We start from the raw sequence: 16,779 nt of genomic DNA on the forward strand, positions 1-16,779 counted from the left end.
ACACCAATTGTAGGATCTGGTGTGCGACCTTTTTCTGATGGGGTTCGGGTTTGCACTATAGCCCACGACGTTTCCACCAGCACGGTCGGCCTCAATTTTATAGTTGTTAATTGCCCCAGTTATTTTCTGGTCGACCTTTTCGAGCCGGCCAAGAGTTGGAGGCTACCCATCCCACACCATATAAGCTGGTTGACGTCCACGGAAAAGACTTCTTTGGTTCCCTCCACCCATGCCAGCGGACAGATGCTGAAGTTCCTTGATCGGGTAGTCTGGAGCGGAGTTGGAGGCATTGAGTCGTCTCGGGCATTGCGACACTTGCTAGGTGTATGCTCCAGATGTGAATCAGGTGGAAACTGATACGGAGTGAGCCGCCAGTTAGGACAGAGAGCTGCTTCCGGGAGGCATGTGTCGGCTGTTGCAGACCTAATTTGATTGTCATGTTTGTCACTTGACAATGCTTCCGCGCTCAATGAACTGGCAGCACGATAGAACAAGGTGTCGGCAGTGACGAACTTGGAGGCGACATTGCGAAGTTTCTGTTACATTAGATTTGTCGTGAAGGCATCAATGCGAATCGGACGTCGGCTGTAGAAGTTACAGGACTGCATACTTCACTGCCAAGGGCAAAGTGTCACGCTTGTTATTGTCCCACCGTCGAACCTGTTAATCTCGAATCTACGCGCACACACTGTTCCTGTGACTGTACAACGAAGGTGTTGATTCGTTGGAGTAGGGGAGGACGCGCAGCGCAGCTCTTCACACTATATGTAGCGTGTGGAACCACTTTTCACCGATAGGATCGGGTTCGCAAGACATTGAATTTGAGGTCTTTTTCTTGTTGATGGTCTCGAAGAATATTTAAAAGATGGCTTCTGTCTCTGAAAACGTTGAGAACGTGTTGCGAATTCCGCCTCTTTCCCCCTCTCGTCGTGATTACTCTCTCCGAAGCTGTTCTGCAAATGTTAGCGACTCAGACACCAGCCGTCCTCAGTCTCCCTGGCGCCCCCGTGACTCGCAGTTGCCAAGTCGCGAAGTGAGCACATACCAGCTCTGTGAAGCAAGTCCTCCAGCCCTTGGTCGATCCACGTACTACAGCGGCCCTCTTCCTGTCCTATCCAATGAGGTCGATATGTCTGGTAATAGGATGCGTTACTCTGGCCCCACTCCTCCGCCATCTTTCTTCAGCGGCCCTCTCACTGGTTTCTCTTCCAGCACAATTAACACCTTCGGATTTCTGCCTAGAGCGAGGAGCACCGACCGGCAGTTGAGCGACGCCACTTTCTCTGAGGTACCTGAAGTAGGGTCCAGTCGCGGAAGCACCTCGGCAGAGGATGTAGAAGAGGAACTCGCACCGGTGGACGTCGATGATAATGTTTCCGAGTTTGTAGACAATGCCACACACAGATTACGCGGAAGCTGCGCGCCACCCAGAATTAGTTCAAGAATGAAGACGCACATGCCGAATCGTGCTTGTTTCAGTCATGAGTTGGAGGTTGGTTATGAGGTTGCGCAGCAGAGGCCTCGTGTCGAGAGAGCATTCAAGAGCGGCGAGCTTGAAGCACTTCGCTCATGTGCTGGTGGAATACACAGCTCCAGCTCAGGGGTACTGAATGGAGAACTTTTGAGAGTCGCTGAAGTGGTCGATGCCCGCGAGCATCGCATGTCATGGAATGCTTTGAATAAAGATAACAGGCCTAGATGCGAGATGGCTGCAATAGCTATTCCATTCAAATGGGATGATGCCCCTGGGAAGGCAAGACATGCGTTAAGGAAGTCGCACTCTCCCGCGTCTTCGAACTCAACGCAATCACACATTTGTGAGGAGAAGCTGAAGGATTCCCATAATAGTGCCCCAAATGAGTCAAGCTTCGAGAATAGCCATAGGATGCATGGTGGTATTAGGAAAGGACCCGGGAAATTTGAGAGTGAGCGCCGGAGTGAAGACCTAGATACATCCCGCAATGCCAACGTTGCCCCTGCAGCCTCGAGTATTGTAGACTCATCAACCCCGTCTGCCAAGCCTGCACCTCAGAAAGCAGTTCGTTCCTCGGTCCCATTTAAGTGGGAGGAGGAACCTGGTAAACCGAAGTTCGAGGAGAAGATCGCCCTCGACCCTGCTCCGACGTTACAATTGCCGCCAAGACTCGTCTCTGCAGCTGTTAAGTGTAACAGTTTTAGCAAACCTACGATATCGAGTAGGAGCCGCAGCATGTCCATCATATCAGGTAACCAAGTTCGGCCCGTGAAGCGTAATGCAAGTGAACCACAATCAAGGGAGTCGTCGGTGGGGAAACACTCCCATCGATCCCAGGAGGAAGCACCATCACCGCAATCATACTCATCACTACAACTGTCGCCGCAGAATGGAAATCATTGTCACACTCATTCTACCAACTTTCTTTCCGGTCCTTTGGACCATACAGCAAGACCAAGTCGCGCTTCCAGCAAAGGCTCATTAGCCTCTAAATCAGGACCCATCACGCAATCCGGATCACCACAGTGTCAAAACGCGGAGTTTCTCTGCGCAGCATCAGCTCGTTCTCCCACAAGCACGCTCTGCGGTCCTGGCAGTGCACCTTCATCTTGCTCCAGAGAAAGTACGCGTACATCTTTGAGTGCACCATGCTCACATTCTTCGTCGGGCACCTCCGTCGAACTGTTCGAGCATTGGTCATACGAGGATCAAGCCAGCCCTCTTTCAACGTCTAGGAACCCTTCAAAGGACTTCGAATCTCAAGGTTCTTCTCGGTCGGCTTCTGTTAGAAGCCATGACAATGTTAAAACACATAATGTCTGCGATGTACCGAATCGGAATCCGAGGATATTGCAGTCGAAGATGTCGAAGCCTCCTGTTCATTCTTCTCACTCTGCAGCTGCTGCGTCTTCGCGTACAGTGAATGTGAATGAATACTCATCGCACGAAGAGGAGTTCTGGAGTTCTCAAAGTTCACCTTCAAGGCCACCCTCGAAGCCGGAGGACGAGTTCTCAAGCACCGCTAAGGAAGATGTGATTGAGCTTGAACCACCTACACGACTACCGTACAAGATGCCTTCTCCTCGAACACCGGACCCTGTGGTTAAGTCGGAACCCCATTCATCAACTCGAACGGTCTCTGAGCACCCGGCTTGCTTCCCCAGATTCTTCTCGAAGGGTGAGCCAGGATCTAAAACAACGCCGTGCTTCTGGGTTGAGAATCCCTCCTTTCATGCGCAAGCGAGTTATAAGGAAGACGGGCAAAAATCTCCAGCGTACAAGGCCACCCTAGAACTGTTGTCGCCTTCGCCAGAGTCATCGAAGAAAAGCCCGTCGCGCCAGTCGAAAGTTGCCAAGCTTGCATTGTCAAGCTCACGGCGATGGCACATGCACTTTTCTTCACTCAAGTCAATGCTCCAGAGGAGGTCATAGAGCGGCGTTGAAATGGACACAATCCTTTCTTCTTGATGAAGATCAGTGCTCAAAGGTATTGGGTACTTCTGAGCTCGCCAGCCGTAATGTTTTTATGATGTGTCCAAGATTTTTGGTCGAGAGGCTTTGAATCACGATACAAGTCGCTAACAATATTCTGTCTCATGCAGGGACATCAATCATACGTGAGGTCCTGCCTGCACAGATTTATCAGAAAAAAAAAAAAAAAAAAAAAAAAAAAACGCATTAGCTCGTCTACCGACTAATCTATTAATCGATAATACACCTGTTGAGTATGCGGAGTTTATCAACAACAATCGGACACAAGAAATCAATTCTTCGACACTCGTTCCAAGAGTGTTATCGAGCAACGCCCCGCAACCACTCCGTTACCAACGACACAACGCGTGTATGGTTTTACACACTGCGCAAGTGCACCGCGGAGGCCGTTTCCGTAACTCATTTCTTTGAATTATTTTGACCCCGACGATCCATATTTAGCTGGAGAGAGTACTGTACATTAGGAAACCAACAGGCAGACAGATTATTTAGCGCCACTCTCGATGGTGCTCATTTTCATTCCGGATGAGAGATTCACCATTGGACTGCGATCGCATCCGATCCGTCCACATCGAGTTAGAGTCGAGCTCTTCTGCGAGAAGTAGGATAGAGCGAGGTGATGCAACCTCGTGCACAGCAATGCACTTGTTCTTTCAAGAATTTACACCATAATAAAACACGAATTCAAGTTCCTTCCATTTGCACTTATTCATGTATTTCAGGACATTATCATTTCCTGCAAAAAGGCTTGGCCATTTTAGCTTCCAATATCGGAAAATCACCGAAAACCGAGATTGGTAGTCCATCGACGCGTACAAGTCTGCAGGGAAACCAACACAGCTGCAGATGCCTCCATAGTGACAGCATACAAGAGACAAAAACTTCGTCAGGTACTTTTCTGATCACTGCCCAGCGTCGCACTTGCTACAGCCGAATTTTTCTCAGCTCTACGGTTGTGCACGAGAGCAACGCAACTGGCTTGAATGAAAGCGGGGCCAGCTCTAAGTGATGAGGCAAAGCGAGGGAGATGGCAGCGGAGAGATGGACATGGATAGTAAGTTCCAACAGTTACTGGTCTCCGTGTTGCTGCAACCCCTAAACCCAGTTGTTGGAGCAACACGGAGACCGGTTTCTCACGGATATAGGTCGCTCAACGGGGATACGTTGCTTGTTGTTGTTGTTGTTGTTATTAATACTGTTAATCCCCTTGGTTGGTTAGTAGGGTTGATTTTTTAGATTGTTTTGGTATTCTTTATAAAGTTACTTTTTCTTCTCTTTGTAGTTTTAAGTGCAGATATTATTTCATCAAGTTGTGATGAGTTCTCGATTATTAATTAACTTATATTTTTCCTTGTATTTTATTAATATACATATTAAATATATACATATAAATAAATATATAAATATATATATATATATATAAATTAATCAATTATGAACATGTTGTGAAAAGAAAGAAACACGTTTATTGCTTACAATCTCCATGTAACACATATTAATATTAGTTGCTTTTATATATATATATATATATATATATAATAAATAATAAACTTAGAGAACTGTTAGGCAGACACCTCTCTTTTATTGTGTGAACATCTCTTCTATACCATACTAATAATACACTATTGCTACAAGTTTTTTAACCAGCTCAACACTATTCAAGTTGAAAGATATAAATAAAATAAAATAAAAAACAACAAAAAAAATAAAATAAATAACAATCCACAATATAGGAACATTAGAGATACAGAAGCTAATCAAAGCAAATGAAACAGACGTATGGGAGGTGTCCACCTAACAAAATTAGTACGTGGACATCTGTGTTTATTTATTTATTTTTGTTTAGCTTTTGTTTTGCTAATGTTCATGTGTTGTCGATTGCTTTTGTTTTTTGTTATTATTTTTAAACCTTTCAGTCTTACTAGTGTCCAGCTTGTTGAAAAACTTGTGGCAATGGTATTTTGCTGGTGTGACCGGGTGGAATGTCTATGTAATAAAAAGGAGGTGTCTACCTAATGGCTTCCTAATACCAAATAGCATCTCTTGGCATCAAAAACCTCACTTCTACCCAAGTCAACCCAACAAGTTAAAAAAATCCTACTGGAAGCAACGACACCCAACTGCCAATGAATGTGAAACACCTATGTATGTGAAACACCTATATATTCGTACATACTAATATTTTGTAAATATATATTCGCCGCAAATGAGCTCTCGTCATACTAATATTTTGTATGCAGTGTCAATGCAAAAGATTCTATTGTATTATGCTTTTGTTTGTTTGTGGGCACAGTTTAGCTGACAGTAGGTTAACTTCCAGAGGCAATTTAAACTTGAAATACTAGCACAGTGCTTCTCACAAAATATACTAAGAATCGGATGCTTTCATCGAACATGTGTGAGCAGACTTCTGGCAATGAACCTTCTAGATCCTAGAGCCATTTCAGTTACTATATTCGCATTTCTTGTTGTCTAGATTCTCGCGGTTGTTAGTGTTTTATACCACATTTCAAGCTTTGAAGCCTACCCTTGCAAGTTTTTGGACCATAGGTTGTCGAAGCTCATTGAATTCCGTCTCCAGCACAGAACATGCACCACCATCCTCGGTGAGCGTCGTTGTAACAGCCAATGCAGCTGCGGGCACCATCTTGATGGATGTTTATGCATCTTATTGGGCGCTGTCATGCCTGGCAAGGCACATGACACCAACACGACCACTAGCAGGATGAAGAGGTTTCTGATGGGGCCTGATTGCTACCCAGATTCATGCTACATCGCTGAGTAAATGCATGTGATTACTCTAATGTATCGATCACGTAATTTATGAGCATGTGTTTCGTAGGTACCGATTTATCTTGAGAGAAATATTTGATCCATCCAGCCATGTCAGAGCTGCTCGCTAGTAGTACAATGAACAGAAAATGAGATATCCGCTACTGTGCAGCGAGTCATCGAAATATCATCAACATTGCCGCTGAAGGTGAATTTTTGCATTAAACCGAAGCTTGACGGATGTAGTGTAGGAAAGCAGGGCTGTAGCTTTCGCCAATTCGTCGCTCGACTGAGGTGTAATAACAGTTAAGGTCATTGGGGTCTTGCTCGGCCTAAATGACTTGCAAGCATAAAATCAACCTCGGTAGATTCATGAGCAATCTGAAGATAAGTTTCATTGCAGGAGAGAACGCCTGAATATTACGCAACTTCAACGGAGCATCTAAGCATCGACCTAGGTTGTAAATCATAGTTCTGGGTTCACAAAAATTCTCGATTGCGTGCATAATAATGTCCTTTTCGTAATCCCACTACGACCACTACCCGCTGAAGCAGAGCGGCAAGAGAGAATTGATCCAAAAAAAAAAAGGTGCCACAAAATGTCTTTTGCCTCATTGGCGGTGGGATATTGTACTTCTACAACAACTGTTTGCTGAGAGATTTGCTTGTGTTGGACGGCGTCAGCTACATCCGTTACCGTGATATGGCTGGCCGACTCTACGGTGAATTGACCTGATCAGTTAATTTATGTGGTAGTGAATAACCTGGACAGTTCAAAGTCACTGAAGAAAAGGTTTACTTACAATGAAAATGCTTCGCATTGTTTTGCTTAAATAAAATAAATTTGTGGTAAGGTTAGTCCGGGTCCCATGAAAAGTAAATGTCACTAGTAGCGGCCTACAGCAATCAAATCAGTTGTCACCACAGTTTATCTCTACTGCTTTAATCAGCACGTTTTGACGAGTTCAAGAGTTTCGTATCTTATAAAGGAGAATCAACGCACCATTTCGAATGAGCCATCTACAGACTTTAGGGTTGACTTTAAAATTGGATTATGTAGCTGAGAAATGAATATTATTCACGTGTGCAATGAGGTAAATTGCTGAATCTATAAGTTGTTCCTGTGTTAATGTTTTTCTTGTGGATTTGAAATATATTCTTTGTTTAAAATAATATGTTTATTTTATTATTATCAGATGATTAGCCGACTTAATCTTAATCTTATATAAAAAATTTATGTTGCAACATGGAAGAATATAACTGATACATCAGCAATATTTTTTTCAAAATATTTGAACTATAAATTTATTATAGACATTGAGATTTTTTTACAGTTTGAAGAATATTTATAGAAAATTAGAATTTATAAAAACATTTGTTATACTAGATTTAGAGTTTTTTTTAAAGCTAAGTGCATAATTTATTTCAAAAATTGCTATATATATATATATATATATATGCACATAATTTAAATATAAAATATAAAACTAATAATTTATTTTATTTAATATCCATATATTAAGTATATATACTTTAAGAATTATTATTGTATAATAATGAATATATATTCTTTTCTTTTCTTTTCAAATAATATTTTAAATTATATATTTATTTAACAATCATTTCTATTACCATAATTTTTAAAATATATCTAATTTTTTATAAATAATTAAATAATTAAATAAATATATTTTAAATCTAGGATAACTTGCTTAAGAGATCAAAGATTTGAATCTCATCAAGGCTTATAAGTTGTAATGGAGCATTTATATTATTTACACATAGAGATAGATAGTTGGAGTTATTTTAGAAAGTTTCTAAAATTAGAATTAGATTGATAGTCCATATGGAATCTACCATAGAATATTTCAGAAGGACTTAAGGGATATTTAGGTAGAGCCTACTTCTAGAACCTTCTAAAAGGGGTGGTTATCTTAGTAAGGCCCACTATTAGAAACATTCTAAAAAGTTCTAGGATGATTGGATAAAGTACAAATAGTATTCGTTAAGGCCATTTAGATGAAGTATTTGGTCAAGTATGACTTCAATTCCTTTCCCTCAATTAAGATTGATTTGCATTTTTTCTCTTCTATTCTATTCTATTCTCTTTGTTTTATTATGTCTTTTATTGTTTTATTCTATTCAGTTTTATTCTAGTCTACTCTATCCTATATTGTAATGGAATTTATGTTGCTATAGATTGGAAGGATATTAGATCTTAGAGAGAGTTTAGTCCCATTTCATTGATATCAAAGTAAATGTTAGTCTATTCTTTGATAGTGTATTGATAGCAATTGTTTAATTAAAATTTAGTTATTGTGATCATATCAGGTATTGATTTGAGACTACCATGAATTACGTTTAAGAAGTCGGCTAGAAAGGGAGAAGGCATTATGGTAGTAGAGTCTTGCAAAGAAATTGCAACATAGAAGATATGGCACAACCATCTCAAATGGAGGCTTAGATACAATACATCCTAGACTAGATAGCTACTTTGTAAGAGTAGATAGAAAACTCTAAGGGAAAGGAATTGACATCTATTAGGTTAAAATTGAGTAAGTGTAATACATATTTTAGAACTTCAAGGCAAGAAGATATATGCCAATGGCTCTTTAACATGCGACAATATTTTCAACTATTTGAAGCAAACACCAATGAAGGAATTATATATGCAGCTAGTTATTTGAGAGGTGCAATAATCATTTGGTGGCAACATGAAATTCAAAACTATAGAACTCAAGGTGGATTTTGTAACTGAGAGGAGTTTGAGACCAATCTTAAGAGCCAATTTTCATCCATCAATGTAAAAAAGTTGGCATGAAATCAGTTATCTAATCTTATACAATCCAGATCAATACAAGATTATATTTCTTGATTCAAGTCTTTATGTCTCTAAATTAGCAATGTTTTAGAGGCAAAGATGATAGGTTGGTTTCGATGAGGGTTGAAACTTATGGTTTAGTAAGAGGTGGAATTAAGAGTTCCACACACATTTCAAGAGGTAATTGACATTGTAGAGAGAGTTGATGCTATAGATTTCAAAAACTATGGAGTACGACCTATAATACAGAGTTTCATGTTGCTATCTAATATTATGAGACAACAACCATTGTCAATGGAGATTGATGCCTTACAAGGACTATTGACACCACAAAAATGATAAATATTGGTATAAAAGGGATTATATTTCTATTATTAGAAGCTAGGGTATTAAATTAGATATTATCTAAAATATTAAAATTCAAGCACCAACAAAAAAGACAAATTTATAATTTCAAGGTTCACCAAGTTAATAAAGAAGTAGAGCAAGGAAACAAAGCTCGTTAGTAAAGGCATCAAGTGCTAGTACTAGGAATAGCTATTGTTTTTCAAAGACAAATGACATGGTCTTGAACAACTATCAAAAGAGTGGAATGATGTGTCTAATAGATGGACTAAAATAATAGCCATGTCAAGTGCTTGTTGATTACAATTCTACAAATAATTATTGATAAACTTGGGATTAAAATCAAGATAATCAAAAAAGAGAGTATATACCTAACAAATGATTGAAAGAATGTATTGAATGAGATATGTGAAGAAAAAATCTTAAGGTTGAATGACCCCTATTCCTTAAAGGAAAAGTTTAAGATAACAAAGCGCAAATATGATGTTATTCTTAGTATGCCATGGCTAGGGGTGAAAAATAAGCAATTTGATTAGCTAACAAACGCAATCTCTTTCAAAGATAGTAGATGCAAGGTATCTCTTTGTACCTTTATATTGAGTGAAGTAGCAAAACAATCTATAGCTAAAGGCTTAATTGTAAGAACAACCTTTATGAAGAAGTAAATACAACATAAACAATAGGTATATATAGTAGTTCCAAATCTTGGTTTAGTAGTGGAAAAAACAACCAAAAGAGCAAAATAGACATTGATGCTTCCAACTTTGCTATTGGCATAGTCCTTCAATAAGATTTTGATAGAAGGCTTCAACTTGTAGTATATAAATCATACAAGTTCAAAAGGACAAAGCACAATTATTCTATATATGATCAAAAGCAACTACCAATTGTATATGCCACAATGGTGTGTTAACACTATTTATTAGAAAAGCTAACAATTGTTTGGATTAATCATTGGCTCTTATTATACGATTTACATCTAGAATATATAAAATCATAATATCATCATTTGAAAGAACAATTGTAATTCTTAAATATTTAGCTTAAGTACAAGCAGGGTTGATAATATAAAATACTATAATTTATATAAGACTTGTTTACAAATCTTATAATTTATATAAGACTTGTTCACAAATCCTAGTATTATAACAATAGTGTCACTTTAAGTTTTGACTTTTGAATTATGGTTAAAATTGATTCAAAGTATTAAGTTGAGAGCTCTTGTTTGGTAAGATAGTTGCAATTTCTTGTCAATATTTCAAAGAATCTTTAATAGTAGACAAAGCATCAACTAACTCTCTTCTTGATTTGACTTCTTTTAAAAATTATCAGTTACCACCAAGTTAGATAGCAATAAATATAATTTTTTTTCATACTTATTCTTTAAATTGATACATTATAATAGAACTAACATATTACCTTAAGATTGCTATATATCAAAAAATATCAAATATAGTAAGAGTCTAGAAAAACTATGTTTAAGAAGCTCTTTTAAGAATTTTTTTTTCACCACAATTTGATTATTAATATGTCATTGCTTCAAAAATTGGTGCTTGCTTTGATTTATTATTGTCATGTTATTGCTTTCATAAGGTAGGAATGTAGTTACTTCTTTTATATCTAAAAAATATACAAATTACTTTAAGGCTTTGTCAAATTCAAATAAAAAAGAAGAACTTGATTAATAAAATAAAAAAGAGACATAAAAATAGTCTTTTCATGATAATTACTTCATGCAAAAAAATCATATTTTTATATGTCTATATAACATATCTCTGAAGCTACATCTTTGAAAATTCTAACCATGATACTTATATTAATCTTATCTTATATTATATCTATCTGTAGAATATGTAAATAAATTTTGTGATAAGTTATTGGTTGGTTATTGACAACCTTGAGAATTAGACTTATAGTTAGGCAGTTTAGTTGATAACAGTAGGTTGTTAGTGGAACAAATAGTTAAGAATTCAAAGGTTCATAACCTTTGGAATCTATTAGCCAACGGTCCATCTTTTGGTAGGATAAAGAAATTGAGAAAAGAGAGATCGAAGCAAGACTGTGAGAGTCGTAAGCTGAGGTAAGCTTAGTGCTACCTCTTTGTTTTCTTTGTTTTTATTATTTGCTTATGAAGAATTGTGATTGAGAGAAGTATTATTGAAACTATGATTAGAATATTGTAGAATATGACTTTGGATTGGCCGTATTGGAGAAAATCTGTGACCTAGAGAATTGAGATTATCGAATTGTGTTGAATTAAGTGAAGATATTGAATTTTGTGTGATGAATTGAGAAATTGAATATAATAAGTAAGATAGAGATCAGTAATTGAATATATATATAAACCACAAAGAGAGTAAGTGGAAGATGAGCTGATAAGAATATGAAAGTATTGTTGAATTGATAGTTGTAGAATGGATTATGGATTGAATTAAGATGGAAGTAGTAAGCCTTGATGTTTTGTAGTTTGATAATTGATTTTAGATAGCAAGAGTATAGTCAATTGTGACACAAACAGACCCAATTCATATAACTAGTCTTTTCTTATATTCGAACCCATCTCTATTAGTTCAATTACTTTAGTATATTGAAGCTTAAATACAACAAGAACAACATTTTGGCATCGCTGCCAGGGAAATGATAACAATATGAAATGTTAGAAATTGATTGTATGGAAGATGGAATTATATGTTGAATGAGAACATGAAAAGAACCAATTTTAGGATTACAAATATGTGAGTTATAATTCAAGACAATATTAATTTTATAAAGAAGAATGAAAGATTATGAGTGATAATCATAAAGGGGAGGATTATCAAAGAATTAATCGACAAGCAAAAGAAAGACAGGACTGATTACACATAAGAAATCTCCTACATGAACGACAAGAAGAAATTGTAGGTCCAAGTAAAACCAAAGAAAGAAAAATTCAAATTCAAATAGCAAAGAGACCAGTGATAATACCAATGGTTGCGGGAGTGCCAGAAGTACCAATTGCAATACAAATGAGAGCAGTAGGAGACCGTACTAGAAGTGTGGCATTATTACCTACTTTTAGTGGTTGGCCGGGCTCTGATCCCGATGATCATAAATCTCAATTCTTGATAGCCTACGTGGCTAATAATGATAGAATTGAAGACATTTGGTTGAGATGGTTGCCAGCAACTTTAAAAGATACAGCTTTTGAATGGTATAATCAGCAACTAGTGGATAGATTTTTCAATTGGGAGACCATGAGGAATGACTCCCTAACCCATTTTAGACCAATTGGATTTGAAGATCGACTTAGAGAAAGTTTTATGAATAGCAAGATGTTTGTGAGGGAATCAATGGAGTCCTATTATGGCTGGGTTGTGGATATACTTTGTAAATGGACAAATAATCAAATGCCAAATGCGTTCATATTGTTGATATGAATCAATGGTTTGCATCCACCAGAATTGAAAATATTTATAAAAGAGCCTCGACCAACTATAGTAGAGGCATCGTTGGTAGGAACAAAGGTGTGGGAAGAATGTGATTATGACCAATTGTTAATAGTGGGGGCCACGATGATTCCAAATTCAGGAAGCCAAAAAATACAACTGAGAAATGTATCGATGGGTAATTATCCACAAATGGCTGTATCCAACATGAAGAATGTTATGTTGGAAAAATCAATTAATGCTATCCCACTCCAAGCAATAGCGCCAATAACAATGACACCTTATTTTACATCACCAACCTATCAACAATCGGAGTTGTTTACAAATGCGACTATTAAAGATCGAAATGAAGCCTTGTTATTAAATCTAAGAAAGAAGATGGAAGAATTGGTCGTGAATTTGGCTAAAGATAAGGAAAAACGACATAAGCCTTCTATAAGTCCTAATATATGGTGTAATACTTGTAAAGGACAAGGTCATTTTGATATGGAATGTCCATCACCCAGACAAATGGGTGTTCAATGTACATTTTGTGGAAGAAAGCATCCTATCCAAAACTGCTGGCATTTACAAAGGCAACAACAGTTCAATAATCAGATGTTAATACAACCAACTCAATGGAATGTTAATCAAGTACAGACTAAAAATATGGGTGGTTGAAATAGTAATCGTCCAAATCAATCTAATCATGGCTTTGGAAATTTTCAAAATACTAATTATAATCTGATTTATGGAACAAATATGTAGAATGGTGGAAATAATTAAGGGGGTAATCCCCAAACTATATCAACTTAGCAGTCTAATTCTCGACCAATAACAATTGGTCAATTAGGATCATTTACTATGGCTACCTGGAATCAGCCTTGTAGATATATTCCAGTGGAGACTCCAAGTGTACCTGACGATATGGGCCGAAAACCACTACATTGCTATCGGTGTCGGTAAATTGGTCATTATGCCAGTGAATGTCCTAATCAAAGATTTATAGATGAATATGCTCGAGTATGTGGAAATTGCAAGCAATCGGGTCATTTTTATTATCAATGTAATGTTCCATTTAATCCTAATAATCATGATCAGAAGATACAATCAATTATGTAAATTATAGAGGAAAAAAATAATGGAACACAGGAATCACCAGTTCATTGGGTAGAAGTAGTCCAAGTTGTCCTTACAAAAAGTCAGCAAAAGGAAAAAGGACCAATTCAAGATTTTGGTGATCTTGAAGTGAAGGGCCAATTGGACCCAATTACAGGGCCATCCAATCCAGGGCCTGACATGGACGTCTTACTCAGTATAAGACTTGAATCGGTTGGGCAACTCAATGAGGTCCTAATTATGGAGGCTTCGATTCCGTTTCAAGCTGTTCCACTCTCTATGTAGTTTTGAAAAATGTCCTATCCATTGAAAGATCTTCTTAAGGGTACAAATTCTAAAGAAGCTCCGAGTACTATTCCAATTCTAAGTCTAAAATGGAAGAATATCTTACCTCACGGAATTAAACTCCAACCAATGAAAAAAAAGAGGGTATTAGGAATTATCTTAAATATGGAATCCTATGACATTTTGAAGGATCTGGATGCTATTTGGCCTTCTATTTCTATGAAGCAACTTCTAACGGTCACATTAGAGTGTCGTTCTACATTGAATTCATCGTTAACATGATATAGGCAACGTAATAAGGAAGTTTGTGAAGTCAATTTGAACCCTGACCCAAGTGCACTAACCATCGATATTTTGATTGATGATATTATGATCTCGGATATTCAGGTGGATGGTGGTTCTAATGTCAATTTAATGAATGCTGATACAATGGATGCTTTAGATTTGAAACACTTAGTACCCATGACATTGGTATTATGGATGGCAGATCATAGCAGAGTTAAACCAATGGGTATTTTACGGAGTGTTCAAACTATAATTGCATATGAAATCGACTATATCATCTTTCGGCTATAACGTTTGACTTTATTGTATCCAATTTTATTGAGAAGACCCTAGTTTTATCAAGCGAAGGTCAAGAATGATTGGAATCAAAGTACTTTAATAATTGGCAAAGGCAGAGACAAAATGGGGTTACAAATGTACCCAATACACTATCACGAGAAGTCTCAATTACCAACATCTAAATTGATGTCGGACGATGAGCTTAGCTCCAATGATGACCCAGTTGCACCGATTACGGAGGCGCCCATGGAGGCAGTGCAACACCCTGGAATGATGTAGCAATGTGGAGGTCCGGAGGAGTACTTGATATACCCGCCGGATTTGAAAATCTTTGCTAAAGTTAGTATTGATTGGATGACCAAGTATGATGTGCATCATATTAGTGCCCTAGACACAAGATTCAATACTTTGTACATGTCGGACTTACTGACTGATTTTCAACTATTGAGGGAGTTGAAATAGAACATTGCCACTGCACCTTTATGTCAAACTATCAACTTGGCGACCACAATAGAGCCTCGGACAATTAAGATCTACAAAGGTATTAAAAAACAGAAATTGACCTACTCGATAGAATTTTTCTTACATCATAAATCAGCTTTTGTTTGGACTTATGATGATCTAAAAGGTATCCCCACTGAAGTCTGTGAGCATCGTATCATTCTAGAAGAGAACACTAAACCGGTAAGGCAGAGGCAACATCGCCTTAATCCTAAATATTTCCTCATAGTGAATGAGGAATTGGACAAGCTTCTTGTTGTTGGTTTTATTTACTTGGTTCTGAATAGTGAGTGGGTTTCTCCAATCATGATGGTACCAAAAAAGAACGAAAAAATCCAAATTTGTTAAGATTTTTGGAAACTTAATGTGGCCACCAAGAAAGTTTACTTTCCATTATTTTTCATGGATAGTATGGGTAACATGTTGTCATTATCACCAGGTAGTAAAAGAATATGAGTGGAGCACCAGTTAAAGTCATTCTGTAGTATTGTTTTGGATTGGCTGGAGTGCCATTTCTTATATTCGTTGCATTTTCAAGAGTAGTAGTTCCAATTAAGCGCTTGACAGAGGGAGCATCATGGCAATTGAAAGTGCAAAGCGAGCTATGGACAAAGAAGAAAGTGGCCAAAATGTGAAAACTAAACGAGCATCAAAACCACCTTCTGTAATAATCGTTACTAATATGGAGCCGATGAAGTTAGAAATCTACTGAACGCCGAGAAGAATAAGAGACTTTTAGAATGCGTAGTTGGGCTAAAGAAAATAGTAATTTTTGTAGAGTTTGATTAAGTAGTTTTTAAGAAGGTAACAATTGTGTATTTATAAGGGCGCTACACAATTAAGAGTGGGGCTATGTAGAATATGTAAATAAATTTTGTGGTAAGTTATTGGTTGGTTATTGACAACCTTGAGAATTAGACTTATGGTTAGGCAATTTAGTTGATAACAGTAGGTTGTTAGTGGAACAAATGGTTAAGAATTCAAAGGTTCATAACCTTTGGAATCTGTTGGTCGATGGTCCATCTTTTGGTAGGATAAAGAGATAGAGAAAAAGGAGATCGAAGCGAGACTGTGAGAATCGTAAGTTGGGATAAGCTTGGTGCCACCTCTTTATTTTTTTTGCTTTTATTATTTGTTTATGAAGAATTGTAATTGAGAGAAGTATTATTGAAACTATGATTAGAATATTGTAGAGTATGACTTTGGACTGACCGTTTTAGAGAAAATCTGTGACCTTGAGAATTGAGATTATCAAATTGTATTGTATTAAGTGAAGATATTGAATTCTGTGTGATGAATTGAGAAATTGAATATAATAAGTAAGATGGAGATCACTAATTGAATATATATAAACTGCAAAGAGAGTAAGTGGAAGATGAACTGATAAGAATATGAAAGTATTGTTGAATTGATAGTCCTAGAATGGAATATGTGTTGAATTAAGATGGAAGTAGTAAGCCTTGATGTTTTGTAGTTTGATAATTGATTTTAGATAGCTAGAG

The 16,779-nt window shown here is 37.4% G+C and overlaps 1 protein-coding gene across 1 annotated transcript; it reads left to right on the forward strand.

Moving 5' to 3' along the window:
* Positions 1 to 718: 718 nt before the first annotated feature.
* LOC112276387 (uncharacterized) lies at positions 719 to 4,158 on the forward strand. The gene is made up of 2 exons (XM_024507663.3): positions 719 to 3,461; positions 3,577 to 4,158. The coding sequence occupies exon 1, from the start codon at positions 866 to 868 to the stop codon at positions 3,404 to 3,406; it is 2,541 nt and encodes an 846-aa protein (XP_024363431.1). The 5' UTR covers positions 719 to 865; the 3' UTR covers positions 3,407 to 3,461; positions 3,577 to 4,158.
* The last annotated feature ends 12,621 nt before the right edge of the window (positions 4,159 to 16,779 follow it).

The sequence above is a fragment of the Physcomitrium patens genome, chromosome 24, assembly GCF_059467195.1.
Source record: "Physcomitrium patens ecotype Gransden chromosome 24, ASM5946719v1, whole genome shotgun sequence".
NCBI classification, from domain to species: domain Eukaryota; kingdom Viridiplantae; phylum Streptophyta; class Bryopsida; order Funariales; family Funariaceae; genus Physcomitrium; species Physcomitrium patens.

Excerpts from the sequence above, each read along its gene's own strand:
- LOC112276387 (XM_024507663.3), top strand. The coding sequence starts at position 866 with ATGGCTTCTGTCTCTGAAAACGTTGAGAACGTGTTGCGAATTCCGCCT.